Genomic DNA, 15,690 nt, shown 5'->3' on the forward strand with positions numbered 1-15,690 from the left:
ATGTATTGTGGTACCGTACTATATATGAATATATCCAAGCAAATGAAATTATGGCCACTGGTTAAGAATAGAATCCTCAGCCATTGAGCATATAATGTAATCTTAATTGGACATACACTAATAAAGAAAAGGACCACGGAAAAAAGTCAAAAAGACATCATAATTAAAAAATCACATGCAAATGATAGCAGAAAGGAAAGGAAAGGAAACTGAAACCATGAATTTAATAATAATAATAATAATAATAATAATAATAATAATCATCATCATCATCATCATACAGATGGTCAGCAGAAACATCATAATTACACAGCCACTTAATCATAATACCCTGTACTTGTGGCCTTACTGCTCTCATAAGTCAACTGCTTTGTTCTTGAAGCCATGCACCACCTTCCAACTTGAACATGGAGTAAACAACCAAATTCATCCTGGAGTAGAATAGTTTTGGACATATAAGTTTCTTAACAAATGAAATCTCCAGCATGATCCTTAAAAACACTAATGATTTCCCTAAAAGTGGAATGATATAGTTTGATTTCTAAGGGACTATGTTGTGAGATTTTTATTAGTGTTCAACACTATTTTAACTCGAGAACATTGATACCCTTAATTCTGAAATTCCAATAGGACCTTATCTCAAGTCAGAATCTGCAAAGAAGGCACTAGGGCAGCCACACTTTCTTTCTCCTTGATCTTCCAAACAGCTCTGTATCGATCGATATCGATGTGTGAGGTGTTTATGTTGGGCTCTCAATACAATGCCCGTTCCCCAAGAAAAGCAGTTCCGCCTGCGACGAAAACAGCAACCATTGGGTTCTTTTGTTACCCCCTAGTTGATGACTCCGATTCCCTTTATGCCAAACTTGTCTAGCAATAGCAGTTATATGGTGCCATAATCCAACTTCTCCCAATTGAAGGGCGTAACCGAGCCAACCCAAGGGTGTCCTCGCAAGAACAGACAGACACAGACACATACAGCGGCAATAGCTAGAATCGAATGAATAAAGGGTCGGTGGTGACCAAAGCTCCGTGAACCAGGGATTCTGCTGCTGTAACGAACATCCGCCATTGCACTACACTTAGTGCAGGAATTCTGACCTCTTTTGGTTTGGTCACTTTGCCTTTGCTTAAGCTCGATGTCCATTGATGAATGCTCTATCTCGCTATTAATTGTTACTGAAACATGGCCTCTTCTTCTATTGGAGAGTTTTCGAGCAACCAGCACATTATAAGAATGATTATTCCTCATCATGGCATAAGCATGCGGAGTCTGCCCATTTGCATCTAGAAGAGAATCCCAGCTGTTCAACCCAATCTACACCACCACAAGAAACACTGATCATTAGGTGCTTTATAAAAGGGAATTATACATGCATCTTCTTTATGCTTGTTGAACATACTGCAAGAATGACTTCAGTGTTCACTTCGAAGTTTTAAGTTTACAAGAAATAAAGACACCGAAATGTAATCCACGTTTGTGGAGAAAAGTGTGCTGAAATTAGCACTAAATAAGACGTCCAAATGGAGAGTTTCCTATATAAACCTTATTACTAAAGTAAAGCCGGTAAATTTACCTCCTGCGGATCATTTGTCAAAGAGTCAATTACACCCTCAGATGACGATGTGCATGCTGCCAAGTGCAATGGCGTAATACCATCAGGGCCAGCAACATTTGGCGGAAATACGTACTTCCGGGATGCATCATTGTTGCTAGGCACAGCATACTGAATGAGCAAATCAACCATGTTAACATACTTTCTTTTAACCGCTCTATTCAGGAGTTGGATTGCGTTGAGCATCTCCAATGATGCCGTTGACGACCATTGGCCTTCCAAGTATTTTTGAACCAACATATCCAAGAGTGTTTTAACTAGCATACAGCAATTTCTTTCCACAGAAAATGTAAGTATGAATCTGAATCTGTCAAGTGAATAATCTGGAACCAAATCCGTATATGAGAACCTTTTTCTTTGGAATAACCACCCAAGCTCATTCAGGAAGTGTAGAGTCTCCTCCCTTGACCTTGGTCTTCCAAGATCATATCCATGCTCATCTGAAATGGCATCACTTGCATTTTCTTCCTTGTCGAATTCAGATTCAAGTGGTCTCAATTCCTTACAAATGGTTGCATCAGCTATTATCACTGGAAAACTGCTACCCTTGAAACCATTTTCTACCTGTTCATGAATGACGTTGCATTTATTAGATACAAACTTTGCACAGGCAAAAGTTTCAGGAAAATATGCATGTACTGCAAGCAAATAGAATTCTCTACAGGGATAGTAGTTAAAAAAAAATGATTAAGAACTCTACCTCGATAAAACAGCGACCCAAAAGACCAGGAGAAGCATCCTGAACTTTAATACCACTCAATTTTATCTTGTCATAGGTCATACCATAACATGCAGATTCAACAACTTTTATGGGCGTGTAACCGCCAGTACCTGTGCAATGAATCCTGCAAAATTTAGAACGAATATCAGGAGAATGGACCAGAAGGAGGTATAAAGCATCACACAAATAGAATGTGGGAAAGTGCTACTGACTTGGTGCCAGGATTTGACAGGTTTCTACCCTTCAATGAAAAAGAGGTTTCTTGTCCACTAACAATTGCCAAAGGGGACACTGATATCAATTCAGGAGACCTCCAAGTTCTCCATGGCTTGCATAAGTGAATTTTTCCTGGATTTTCAATTCAAATGGATCTAATTCAGATAAAGGAAATTTAGAGAAAAATGGCACGTTTGATCTTCTAAAGTTTGATTTTTTTTTTTAAAAAAAAGAGAAAACTATTGAGATAAAGAGGCCAAAAAAGCATATCTTAAGCATAAAAAGGTTCAAGTCTGCAGTCATGGATTAGTACACACCATCTTTGTGTAATGCTAACTGATTGCCAGAATGAACCAGAAACCTTCCAATTCTCCAAAAGTCGGAATTGCTTTGAATTAAAGAATGGACATGTTGCAGGAAGTTTTCTTCTAGCTGCAAAAAACACAATGAACAATTAATCAGCAAGAAGAAACATAAAAGCTATATATGCACGTGCATCACAGCAGTTCACTTACTTGCTCCCAGGCAGCAGAGGACATTGAAGCATAAAGCGACAGTACCACGCAGCCCGGCCTAATGTAGCTCTCCATATCTGATGGACTATTAGAAAGCCAATTGTAAATCTAGGAAAGAAAAAAGGGAAGTTAGTAAACACTATTATTTTTGCCAAGCGCAACTTTTTACATTCAATAAGATTATAAGAATAACATCATGAGGACACATGTTGGCACAGCATTTTACCTGTGTTCGCAGTGTTCCAGGGAAATGACTAGGATCTTTGTCAAATAGCTTGAACATTATTCTCCCAGTGCGATCCTGTTGGCATACCCCAACAATATCAAATCACTCACAAAAATGAATTACCTAAGCTTGCTTGGATATAGGCAAGATAAAACAAAATTACAAAATTGATGTCAAATATAAACCAGGAATAAGGAAATCACGAAATACCTGAGCATCTGAATTCAAACTTGGAGGTGAGTGATCAGAACCAGAAGATGCATATCCAGCTTGAAATGGAACACTTTGAAGTGAGCTAGGCTGGACTCTGCTATTTGGCGCATTAAAGAGATTAAGAGATATATTATAACTTTGACTTTGGCTAGCTTCTTTATTTGCATTTACTTCTCTTCTGCTTGGAACGCCGTCAGCCTTGAGACCTCTAGCCACACCTTGCAAATCGAATTGATTGTCCACAGCAGGGGAAGATGATGGTGACCTCTCTTCCACAGGATTACTGCTGTCAGAAGAGAAATACTTTTGCGAAGGTGTCAATTTTGGCGGGTTGCCAACTTCAGGAGAAGAACTAAAGAGTTGCAGTGGCAAATTAACTCGAACTTCTGGGAAGTCTGAATCTTCAACTGGAGATTGCGAACTGCCACTACTTCTTTCGTCTCCAACAGAAGCAAATTCTTGTGGATATTGTCTCATTTGTAAACTTTCACCAACTTGGTCAGCACTAGCCCTAGACTTCTCACTGTCACTACTCTGGCTACTCTTTTGAGAGTTGGGAGTAGATGCTGATAAAGTGGTTGAAAGAACAGCAAGCAAGTCCTTCGTTAATGGACCAGAATTGCTCTGGTTCACTTTGTCATGATGATAAGATGAAGTTTGTATTTGACCTTTACCGCCAACATTGAGCAACTTTGCTGCAAGATCAGCTGGCAACGGTATCCGATTAAGAATCTGAACAAGCTGGTCTTTATCCGGAACTTGTGACGCAATCTTGCTTCTGTCCTCAAACTTACCTACACAGAATAATTATCACAAAAAACTTAATTGTTTCTTTCCTCAAATTTTCCTACACACGATCATTATCATCCACAAACATAGCTAGATTAATGGCACGGATAAGAAACACAATACCATTTGGCTTCTGACCTTGTGAACTTGCTATGGCACTCAATAAATTGAAGATTTCTGCATTTCCAGTAGCCACACTCTCAGGCTGCGACGTGACATCTTCCGGTTGGGTCTTTCTTCTCCGGCGGTTGTGCCCAGCCAGTCTACGTCTACAGCTTCGCTTCCCTTCATCAAACTCCGTCAAAGGGTGAAACCTACGCACGTAAAACAACATCAAATAATAGTTAAAAGGAATGAAATTCAACACTATCATGGCAAAAACAGTTATTAAAAAAAAAAAAACTCAACATCCATCAATTTTGAAAACAAAAGTATAACCAAAAAACTATAAAATGCTTAGTCATTTCAACTAAAGATTTCTTCCCTTCTTGAAAAAAAAAGGAGATTTGGTACTATTACATCAACATCCATCAATTGTAGAAACTTATGCTATGATTGTAAATTCATCAAACAATTCATCACAAAATTAAGGCAATTCAAAAGAATTGACTAGGGTAAATCAATTAACACCTGCTACACTGCTGGCAGAACCTTTGCATTTGGTTCCCAAGGGGGGCCTTCGAGGCTTTGCTATGAAGCTCACACACTTTGTGCCTTCTATGATAGTCTTTTGCACTTGACAGATCTTCCTTGCAGTTATCCACCTGGCACATCGGATACGACGCCGTTCCGGTGGGTGAACCAGAACGCACTCTCTTACTCGGCCGCGACACGCTCGGGTCAACGCTTCCGCCGCTGCCACTAACACCACTGCTACCGAGATTTAAACGCAGCGTTTCTTCCTCAACTGAAACGACACCGTTTTGCTGCGGTACTGGCTTCCCGATAAACCTGACACTGTCCCAGCTCCACGCGTTTGGATTCCAATTACCGTTGGAGCTGCTCTTATCGACGTCGTACGACAGATCGCGCTTCTTCGTGGTGGCGGTAGTAGTCATCGGTACATCACAGAACCGACTTTGAAGTGCTTGGTGCATAAAGATCGGAGGAGCCACCTTCTCCATCTTCAAAATCTTCAAAATAAAACTATAACCAACAAAAACAATAGGGTTTTCCAATTAATTGTATAAAATTGAAGAAGACAAAGTCAGCATCACATGTCTGAAGAAATAAATGAATCCGAGGATGGATGGTATAGAATTAGATGAAGTTAGGTGAATTTGGCAACAGAAGAGAAGAAGAGAAGGGATCTGAGAAAAAGAGGAGTAAGATGCATTTTGTGTTCAAAGAGAGAAGTTGCTTGCTGTACTCAACTTGCATCAAAGAGACACCCTGTTGGGTTGGGGGGGAGTGGCAGAAAGTGTAAATAAGAGGAAGAATGAGGGGGGTAATTGGTAATTAGGGTTTAAGGGGCCGAGCCGACCATTGGGGCGCAGGAAGAATCCAAGGAGGTTCGCAGTCCCCACTGCTCAGTCATTCCATTTTCCGTACTACTACTGCTGCTGCTGTGACTCTCATGCTTTTACTTTCCTCACTAAATTTAATTACTAAATTCTCTAATATTAATTTGCTAAATCCACTCTTAAACTATATTTGCGTTACTTTGGGATATATTATTCATATATATTCTTTTCAAAAACGTTACGTAAACGAATTCTTTTTTTAGTTAAATTTTATCTAATTTTTTTTATTCTTCTTCAATTAAAACTTTTTGTTATTAATTCTTAAATTATTTGGCAATGAGTTATACTTCAAATGGTATAGTCTCTTCATATTCAGTGGCGGAACTTGAAACAAAATTTTGGGGGGGGCCAGATAGAAAATAATTGTCAAAATATTTTTAATATGAACCTCATTTAAGATAAGCTCGTCTAATCTCATCTCTCTGGTTTGGGTGATATTGCCAAATTTAAAGCCGTTTTTCAAGATCTCGTTCCAAAAAGTTAAGGTTAATGACGCCAGGACGTCGCTTGGATCACCAATCTTGGCGAGGTTGTTAACCCCACTATGGTGACATAGTTTAGATTCACCAATCTTGGCGAGGTTAACAACCACACTATGGTGAAAATAGCCATAAACCCATCTTAGTTGGCCAAACCAAGGATGCACCTCTTACTCTCAAAGAGCCTAGAGGAAAATAAGCACACAACTTATTTCATATTCAAAAATCAACTTCAACTCTATTTCATAAATAAAAGGTACATGAGTTATTTATACTAGTGGGAGAAGGAAAAGCCTTCATAACTTGGACGATGTGGGATTAATTCATAACACAAAATTCACTGTCTTAAACAATATGGGACTTGTATTCCCTTATTACAATTAACTAATATAATTAACCTACTAACTCTACTATCCACACCAAAAAGATTTCATTGGCAAATCCATGCCAAAAACCTACACCCACAAATCAAATAAAATTCCACTAAAGCAAGGTGAAGGCCACAAGGACCGACCTTGCTCTGATACCAAACTGATGCCGGGACGTTGCTTGGGATACCAATCTTGGCGAGGTTAACGTCGCTTGGAATACCAATCTTAGCGAGGTTAACAACCCCACTATGGTGACATAGTTTAGATTCACCAATCTTGGCGAGGTTAGTAACCCCACTATGGTGAAAATAGCCATAAACTCACATTGGTCGGCCAAGCCAAGGATGCACCTCTTACTCTCAAAGAGTCTAGAGAAAAATAAACACACAGCTTATTTCATATTCGAAAATCAACTTCAACTCAATTTCATAAATAAAAGGTACATGAGTTATTTATACTAGTAGGGGAAGGAAAAGCCTTCATGACTCGGACGATGTGGGACTAAAATATAACACAAAGTTCACTATCCTAAACAATATGGGACTTATATTCCCTTATTACAATTAACTAATATAATTAACCTACTAACTCTACTTGCTCATGCGTCAGTTAAAGTCATCAGATGTAATTTTTTGAACTTTTGAAAGTTATATCTCACTTTCTTTGTGATTCATTAAAGTAGAAGAACTATCTACAGGTGTTGATATTGTAAAAGTTATATGTTCTCCTTCTTAAATATTAGTCTTTCTCTTAAAAAATGTATCAATTCTTTGATTTTTTATTATTATTTTATATAAAAATTTGTAAAATATGTAAAGAAGAAGTTAGAAGGACAAATATTAAAATTTATAATATTTATTAAATTTTTTTATCAATTTATACAAATACAATAATATTAATACTTATTAAATATTCTATTATTTTTTATTATATAAAAAATTAAATTAAATAAATAGTAAAATATAAAATAATATTAAATTAAATAAATAAAAATATCTATTTTTTATATTTGAACTTAAAGATAGAGAGAGTGTTGTTTATTGAATTTATTAGATACTTTAAGTCATAGTAAAGTATTTAAGTCAATTGAACTATTTTTTATCTTCTGAAAAAGTACTACTAAATTTTTTATAAAAAGTTTGGGGGGCCATGGCCCCTCCTTGTCTGAACTAAGCTCCGCCACTGATCATATTCAATTAAGAGGTTGCGGATTCGAGTCTTTTATCTATAGTAAAAAAATTATTAAAATTATTTAACCATATAATATTTTTTATTTGTTCAATGATTGTTATAATTTAAATTTATTATCAATTTATTTATTTAAATATTAGAACAGATCTTTAATACCGTCAAATTCTCATTAAATATCAAATTAGAGGATATTGTGTGAATAAAAAATATGATTAATATAAAAATAATATTTTTATATGAAAAAATTTTGGGATCAACATTTTTATTAAATTTTGTTTAATATTTAATCAGTAAAAAATAAAATGAGTAATTATATATTATTAGATATAAGGATAAAATATTAAATTGGTTGGTCTCTTATGTTTGGGTATAATTTTATTTTGTTTTTTAAGGTTTAAAGTGTCCTATTTAAATCTAACAAAGTTTTATGTCGCACCGTGAGGTCAAAATTAAATAATTAATAGAATGTCCTACATGACAATAGTACAAGAACAAGATCGATAATTTAGAGAACAAGTACAAACTCCAGAGGAACAAAATTAACTGTGGATATATCAATATATTTATTTATTATTTTTCTTACGATTTAAATGAAATAATATTTTCTATAGAACTAAGGAGAATGATAAATAAATGTATTGATGCATCCACGGTTGATTTTATGCCTCTAGAGCTTATACTTGTTATCCAAATTATCGAGTACTACGTAAGATATTCTGTTAATTATTTAATTTTGACTTTATGGTAGGACTACGTTGAAACTAAATGAAACTCTTTTAGATTCAAATAGAATATTTTAAACTTTAAGGATTAAAACAGAATTACGTCCAAACGTAAGGAACCAATTTAATATTTTACCCTAAATATAATTTTACACTATTAAAAATAATAATAATGACTAATTAATAATTATAAATTACAAAAATTTATTGCCCTGTAATAGTCTTCCTTATATATATATATCAAATTATGCATATAATATTGTTTAAAAAATAATTAAAGTATATTAAACTATAAATAAAATAACTTTTGTATAATAATATTTTCTTTAGCATTCATTTATTTTTATCATTTATTTAGTTCCTAATTGATTAGGCTGAGTTTTTTAAATATTGTGAAAAGGTGTGTGTTTCTCTTTAATATTTTTCTTTAGGTGAGTTTAACATTGTTATGGGAGAAAAATAATTTTTTGTCAGAAGATACAAAACGTTGGAGACGTTTTGTACATAATTTAAATTTTTTTAATAAATAAAACCAACACGGCACTACCGTTTTGTTAGAAATAAATAATTTAAAAAAAAAGCATAGCTGAAAACGGCATTGCCGTTTTGTGGAGGAGGCAAAAAATTTTTAATTTAAAAATAGAAAACGGTGGTGACGTTTTGTGTTGAAACAAATTTTACCGTTGAAAATGGTCAAAACGGTGGTGACGTTTTGTGTTGAAACAAATTTTACCGTTGGAAATGGTCAAAACGGTGGTGACGTTTAGTACAAGTATGAATAAAAAAATTTAAAATTAGCTATATAAGGTATGCTAGTGTTATGCGAGAAGCACCTTGAGTAGAGTAGAAAGTGAACAATACAAAATTATTTGCCTTCAAATTTCCAGAGAGCATAGAGCTCTTTCTTCTTTCTTCTTTAGTATTTGAATTTGTTCTTACTTCTTTAGCTGCTGAAGCTGTTCTTCATTCTTTAGCAATTGAAGTTGTTCTGTATCTGTTGAGTGAAATAAGTTGTGGGTAAATGTAATAAGTGTATAAAATGGAGAGTTATGTTAGTTTAAAAATATATTTCAATGGTCAGGTTTTGTATGATACACATGAGGGTGTGAGTTTTTTGTGTGAGAATCCATGTGTTATTATTGTTCCTCTTTCAATAACATATGAAGGACTTAAGAGTGTACTCTGTCAGAGTGTAGGTCAACAAGGCCGGAAGAGAGTGACCAATATTTTATATAGGCAGCCTGTGTTAGTATTTGGTGGTTTCGTTCAATTTCAAGTAATGCACGTGGCTGATGAAGCTAGTATACAAGGAATGTTTTCGACCTACCATCAAACTAGAGCACGAGCCTCACTTATCGAGTTATATGTTGAGTTCGAAGAAATTGAAGATATTGATTTTCCGGAACCCAATATAGACTGGATGGGTTATAATACCGAAAGTGATGAAGAGTTTGAAGGTAATTATGAAGTTGTTGGTCCAACTGAAGATGTGGAAGAAGATGATATATCAGTTGAGGAAGATGTAGCAGATGTTGCTAATGCACTAGTGGATCAACATCCTTCGGGAGAACCATCATTTATGCATACTTTGAATCTTGATGCCATGCATGTTCCAGAATTTCCTGAATATGTCAGTAGAGGTAATTTATTATTATTATTATTATTATTATTATTATTATTGTTGTTAGGAATATTTGAATTATTATTAGTATTGTTATGTTGTTATTATTATTATTATTACTAATTATCATTACTCTTTTTATGAAACGGAAGGTTATTATTATTATTATTAACGGTGATTATTATTATTATTATTATTATTATTATTATTATTATTATGCGTTACAAGAATTATTTAAATTATTATTAGTATAGGTACGTTATTGTTATTATAATTAACACTAATTATTATAAATATTATTATTAGTATTATTATCTAACAGATGTTATAGAAATTATTATTATTATTATTATTATTATTATTATTATTAGTCTTTTTATGAAACAGAAATTATTATTATTATTATTATTATTATTATTATTATTATTATTATTAGTATTAGTCTTTTTATGAAACGAAGGTTATTATTATTATTATTATTATTATTATTATTATTATTATTATTATGCGTTACAAGAATTATTTGAATTATTATTAGTATAGGTACGTTATTGTTATTATAATTAACACTAATTATTATAAATATTATTATTAATATTATTATCTAACGGATGTTATAGAAATTATTATTATTATTATTATTATTATTATTATTATTATTATTATTATTAGTCTTTTTATGAAACGGAGGTTATTATTATTATTATTATTATTATTATTATTATTATGCGTTACAAGAATTATTTGAATTATTATTAGTATAGGTACGTTATTGTTATTATAATTAACACTAATTATTATAAATATTATTATAAGTATTATTATCTAACGGATGTTATAGAAATTATTATTATTATTATTATTATTATTATTATTTTGTTTTATCATTCGTGCAGTTGCTACTGTTGTCATAGATGGTGAATTTGTCGTTGGAATGGAATTTAACTCTAGGGAAGCTGTGATTGCAGCAGTTAAAGAGTATACCATTCAGAGGGGCGTCGATTATAGGGTGTATGAATCTGAACCGACAACATTTTATGCTAAATGCGTACATTATGGAACAAGTTGTGATTGGCTTATCAGAGTCAGTCTTATAAAAAGACAGTATTGTTGGGTGATAAGGAGGTATAACGGTAGTCACACGTGCATCAGATCTACCATCTCTCAAGATCATGCCAAACTGGACTCTGGTACAATTGCAGAAGCGATAAAATCATTGGTTGAAGCCGACCCATCTCTGAAGGTGAAATCTGTAATTGCTGAAGTGCAGTCGAAGTTCAACTATACAATAAGTTATCGCAAAGCATGGTTGGCCAAGCAAAAAGCAGTTGAGAAAATATTTGGTGGGTGGGAAGCTTCTTATGAAGCTTTGCCGACATGGTTTGAAGCAATGGTTGCAAAAGAACCATCAGCAGCTGTTGAGTACGAAACTGCATATGCTTACCGAGGGGATGAGTTGGTTGAGGATCTCAGGATTTTGACGCGAGTCTTTTGGGCTTTCTATCCTTGTATTAAAGCATTCAGAAGCTGCAAGCCGCTGGTACAGGTAGACGGCACACACTTGTATGGAAAATATAAAGGGGCTCTCTTGGTTGCAGTATCACAAGATGGAAATGGGAATATCGTGCCTCTTGCATTTGCCATAGTCGAGGGTGAGACCGCCGATGCTTGGCACTTTTTTCTTAGCCATCTACGAACGCATGTAGTTAATCGAGATGGTGTTGGTCTTATCTCTGATCGACACGAGTCCATTATCTCAGCTGTAGGTCGTAGTGATGGAGCATGGCAATATCCGAGAGCTGTTCACATGTTTTGCATCAGGCACATAGCTTCTAACTTCTTGAGAAGGTTCAAAGCGCCAGGAATGCAGAAGCTGATTGTCAACATAGGTAAATAAATTATTTACATTTTATGCAGTTTGTGACCGACGGTGAAAAGTTAACAAGAAACTGATGGTATTATCTGGATTCCGTTGTTCTCTTATGGCAGGCTATTCTAGAACAGTCCGTGAATTCAACATGCGTTACGAGAGATATTGTGAGCGGGGTGTGGCTTACAAGCAGTGGCTCGACAATATTCCTCGGTCACAATATGCCTTGGCATATGATGAGGGACATCGCTGGGGACACATGACCACTAACCTAGTGGAGTGCATTAACGGAGTTTTGAAAGGCGCACGTAATCTTCCTGTGACAGCCCTTGTCAAGGCAACTTTTTACAGACTTAATGCCTTGTTCACAAGGAAGAGGGCCGAGGCTGAGGCTCGTATAAGTGCAGGTCATCTATTCTCCGAGTATGCAACTGAGAAAATCCAGTCTAACCAAACGGCATCAGGAAATATCCAAGTTAATTTATTTGACAGGCAGAAAGAAGTTTTTGAAGTACGGGAGATGCCCAGCGGTTTAGAGTTTGCAGTAAATCTGCGTCTAAGACATTGTGATTGTGGTGAGTTTCAGGTCGATCGAATTCCTTGTCGCCATGTATTTGCCTGTTGTGCAAACCAGCGCCTAGATTGGAAGCAGTATGTGCATGAGGTATATACAATGGCAGAGATCCGAAAGGTGTATAGAACCCGATTCAGACCACTAGGAAATCCAACAACATGGCCTGTGTATCAAGGACCACGACTAATACCAAATCCTCACCTCAGGCGAGTGGCCAAAGGTCGTCCTAAAAAAACACGCTTCTTGAATGAAATGGATATGCGTGATTTACGTGGTCCTAGGCGTTGTAGACTTTGTGGTGGTGAGGGTCACAGCCGAAGTAGATGCCCGCATCGTGGAGGAGCTAGTGCTAGTGGTTCGGCTCCGAATGAGTAGTTGTCAACTTGGCTGATTTTTTATTGTCCCATTTATGTTATTTACTCTTGTATTTAGTTGTATCCATTTAACTCAGTTGCTCGTATTTATAGTTGTATCCATGTAATTGATTTAATCTCTTTTTTAGTGTTGTCCATTTAACTTGTTTAGGTGATATTCAGTTGAAGTTTGGTTCTTTCAAGTCACATTTCACACAATTCAATAGTTAAACTCTTACATTTTTAAAAAAATTCGGACATAACCTCTTCTAAAAATGGACTTAACCACCCTTTAGGGTTCTTTCAATCTCAACAATTCATCAACCATGTTCACAACAATCTAAACCCTACTGTGCACTATCATTAAACAATAGTCTCTCTACATATGTATAATAAATATTACTACAATGGTTCATTTAGAGAAAGTTTTCTTCATGCTTCGTGCCATTTTGGAACATCCTTTCTTCACCCTCTTTTTAATGGTTGACGGAGACCATCTAGAGGCACTTTTACGAGCTGGGTCAATCCTAAGGTCATATCCCTTATCCAGGGCACCTGAATGATAACAAAAATTAGCCCTGGTCAATACTCATGTATCAATAATATGAATACTAACCCTAATCAAGAAACAATAGGGTGAATAGCAAACCTAAATCAACAGCCAAAAATAATTTAACACAATATTATTACTATATCACTAAATAATGTATCATAAACATAAATATCAATCCCATTCAATGCATAACAATCAAATTACCTGCACCAGCTTCGTCAACCATTTCATCACTTGTACCGCCCTCATCAACCGCATCAGGAACTAAACCGAGCTGATCGACTTCATGCTCCCCTGCACTAGTCTCCTCAACCACATTGTCAGTCTCCTCCTCATCCTCTTCGGGCATAGAAATCCGTGTCGGAGTCTGCCGACATCCAATCCCCCTATGGACACTCCTACCAGAATCAACAGAGCTTCTCGGCATAGAGTACTCAGAAAAGGACCGCGGTGGACGACTTGCATCCAAAGATAATCGACCAGGACCCTCTTGAGGCACCGGCACCTGTACAGGGTCTTGGGTAGAGAATAAATTATCTACCCATTGAGATGACTCAGGACCTTGAACCCAATCAATAATATGCCTATACTGTTCCTCATCATGTGTCGATGTCCCTAGTATTTGTGTCAACGAATAGTGCGGTGCCTGGGTCGGTATGTATTCCTCGTGCATCGTATTTTTATACTGCTCGATAGCTGATTGATAATCATTCCACCTGGCATATTGCAACAACTCATATTTTTATAAAAATTTGGACATAACCTCCCCTAAAACTGGACTTAACCACCCTTAAGGGTTCCCTCAGTTCATAAATCATTTCAACCATCAACCACTCAGCACATCAAATTAAATCATAAGTCATTCGTAATATCAGTTACTACAGAAAAAATCACTAAATCCACATCTTAGCTAAATTTTACCTGCGAGCAAGTGGAAAGCTAGTATCCATCGGCAGTGGTCCTATTGACGGCATTCGTAACCATGCCCATACAAGGAGCAATGGCATAGGACCATCAATGTCCTTGCAGTCATACCTAGATGCCCGACATAAGGATCGATACATGTGTGCAAGGCAAGCTGAACCCCAACTAAATTTGTGAATCTGAGAAAAGTCACGAAGCAACGGCAAATACTTCCAGTGCACACTGATTCCAGACTTGTCACTAAATAAGGTTGTTCCAAATAGACACATTATGTGACATTTTACATAAATTTCCCTACTTACTGCGTCAGTCAAATGTTGGCGCCGCTTTAGGGTGCGAAACCATGCTAGCTTGACTCCGCTTCCTCTATGGTCGTTCGGGCCAGGAGCAATACCAAATTGGGTCATGCACTCATTCTCTAACCCACTTGTGCTGTGGTCAGTTGATCCAGTAACTGGCAAGCCGTGAGTTCGGAGTCCAAAAATCATGGCTACGTCCTCCAACGTAATCGTGCACTCGCCGTGTGGAAGATGAAATGTGTGCGTCTCAGGCCGCCACCTTTCAACTAGTGCGTCTATAGTTGGACCGTGAGACATGATCCTTCCAATCTGAGATATATGATAGAATCCGCTCTCTCTGAGTTGTTCTTCCACCCTAGCATCATATGAGTCTATTTGGTGTAAGTGTCTAGTGTGCAAATTTCGTGAACCCTGATAACAAAAATAATAACTAACCGTCATTAACCAGAACTAGTCAATATTACCAAACTAATACTCGGTTTAGTAACAAATATAATTAATAATTACTAAAAATCCAAATAATTTATAATTACTAATTGAATTATTAATTATTAAGCATAACAGTAAACACAAAAATTACTTACATATATAGGATGTTGAAGATATTCTGATATATGCTCGTCAGCACGTGTGATGTCACGTTTTCCCATTTTTGTCTTTAACGCTACATTAAAATAATATAAAAAAAATTACTTATATTTTTTTTTCTTTTTTACTGAAAACAATAATAATAATAACTCTTAATCTATTTACTAAATACATATCCTAAAAATTACTAATTATCCGATCTAAATATCTCATCATTATTTTTCAATATATATTGCAAAAATGTCTAAAATTACTAAACATACTAAAATTTAATAACAATAATTTTGCTTTTCAATAATTAAATAAAATAAAAAAGCGTAATGGTA

At 35.4% G+C, this 15,690-nt stretch overlaps 2 protein-coding genes across 3 annotated transcripts; one reads left to right on the forward strand and one right to left on the reverse strand.

Annotated features, from left to right (window-relative positions):
- Window positions 1–222: 222 nt before the first annotated feature.
- On the reverse strand, window positions 223–5,698 carry SPL14 (squamosa promoter binding protein-like 14). 2 transcript variants are annotated; one of them, XM_016324601.3, is made up of 10 exons: window positions 4,927–5,698; window positions 4,435–4,610; window positions 3,505–4,301; window positions 3,295–3,369; window positions 3,069–3,176; window positions 2,871–2,985; window positions 2,550–2,685; window positions 2,317–2,461; window positions 1,578–2,180; window positions 223–1,318 (listed from the first exon to the last, which is right to left on the reverse strand). In XM_016324601.3, exons 1-10 carry the CDS (start codon window positions 5,418–5,420, stop codon window positions 884–886), a joined length of 3,084 nt encoding a protein of 1,027 aa, XP_016180087.1. In that variant the 5' UTR covers window positions 5,421–5,698; the 3' UTR covers window positions 223–883. The 2 variants fall into 2 exon arrangements, with proteins under 2 accessions (XP_016180087.1, XP_016180086.1); XM_016324600.3 differs by having other exon boundaries at window positions 4,420–4,610.
- Window positions 5,699–9,861: 4,163 nt separating this feature from the next.
- LOC148582071 (uncharacterized) lies at window positions 9,862–13,022 on the forward strand. Its single transcript, XM_088495191.1, has 3 exons — window positions 9,862–10,222; window positions 11,100–12,092; window positions 12,193–13,022. The coding sequence occupies exons 1-3, from the start codon at window positions 9,862–9,864 to the stop codon at window positions 13,020–13,022; spliced, it is 2,184 nt and encodes a 727-aa protein (XP_088351317.1).
- The last annotated feature ends 2,668 nt before the right edge of the window (window positions 13,023–15,690 follow it).

Source organism: Arachis ipaensis, chromosome B10 (assembly GCF_059453495.1).
Source record: "Arachis ipaensis isolate K30076 ecotype BB chromosome B10, ASM5945349v1, whole genome shotgun sequence".
Taxonomy (NCBI): domain Eukaryota; kingdom Viridiplantae; phylum Streptophyta; class Magnoliopsida; order Fabales; family Fabaceae; genus Arachis; species Arachis ipaensis.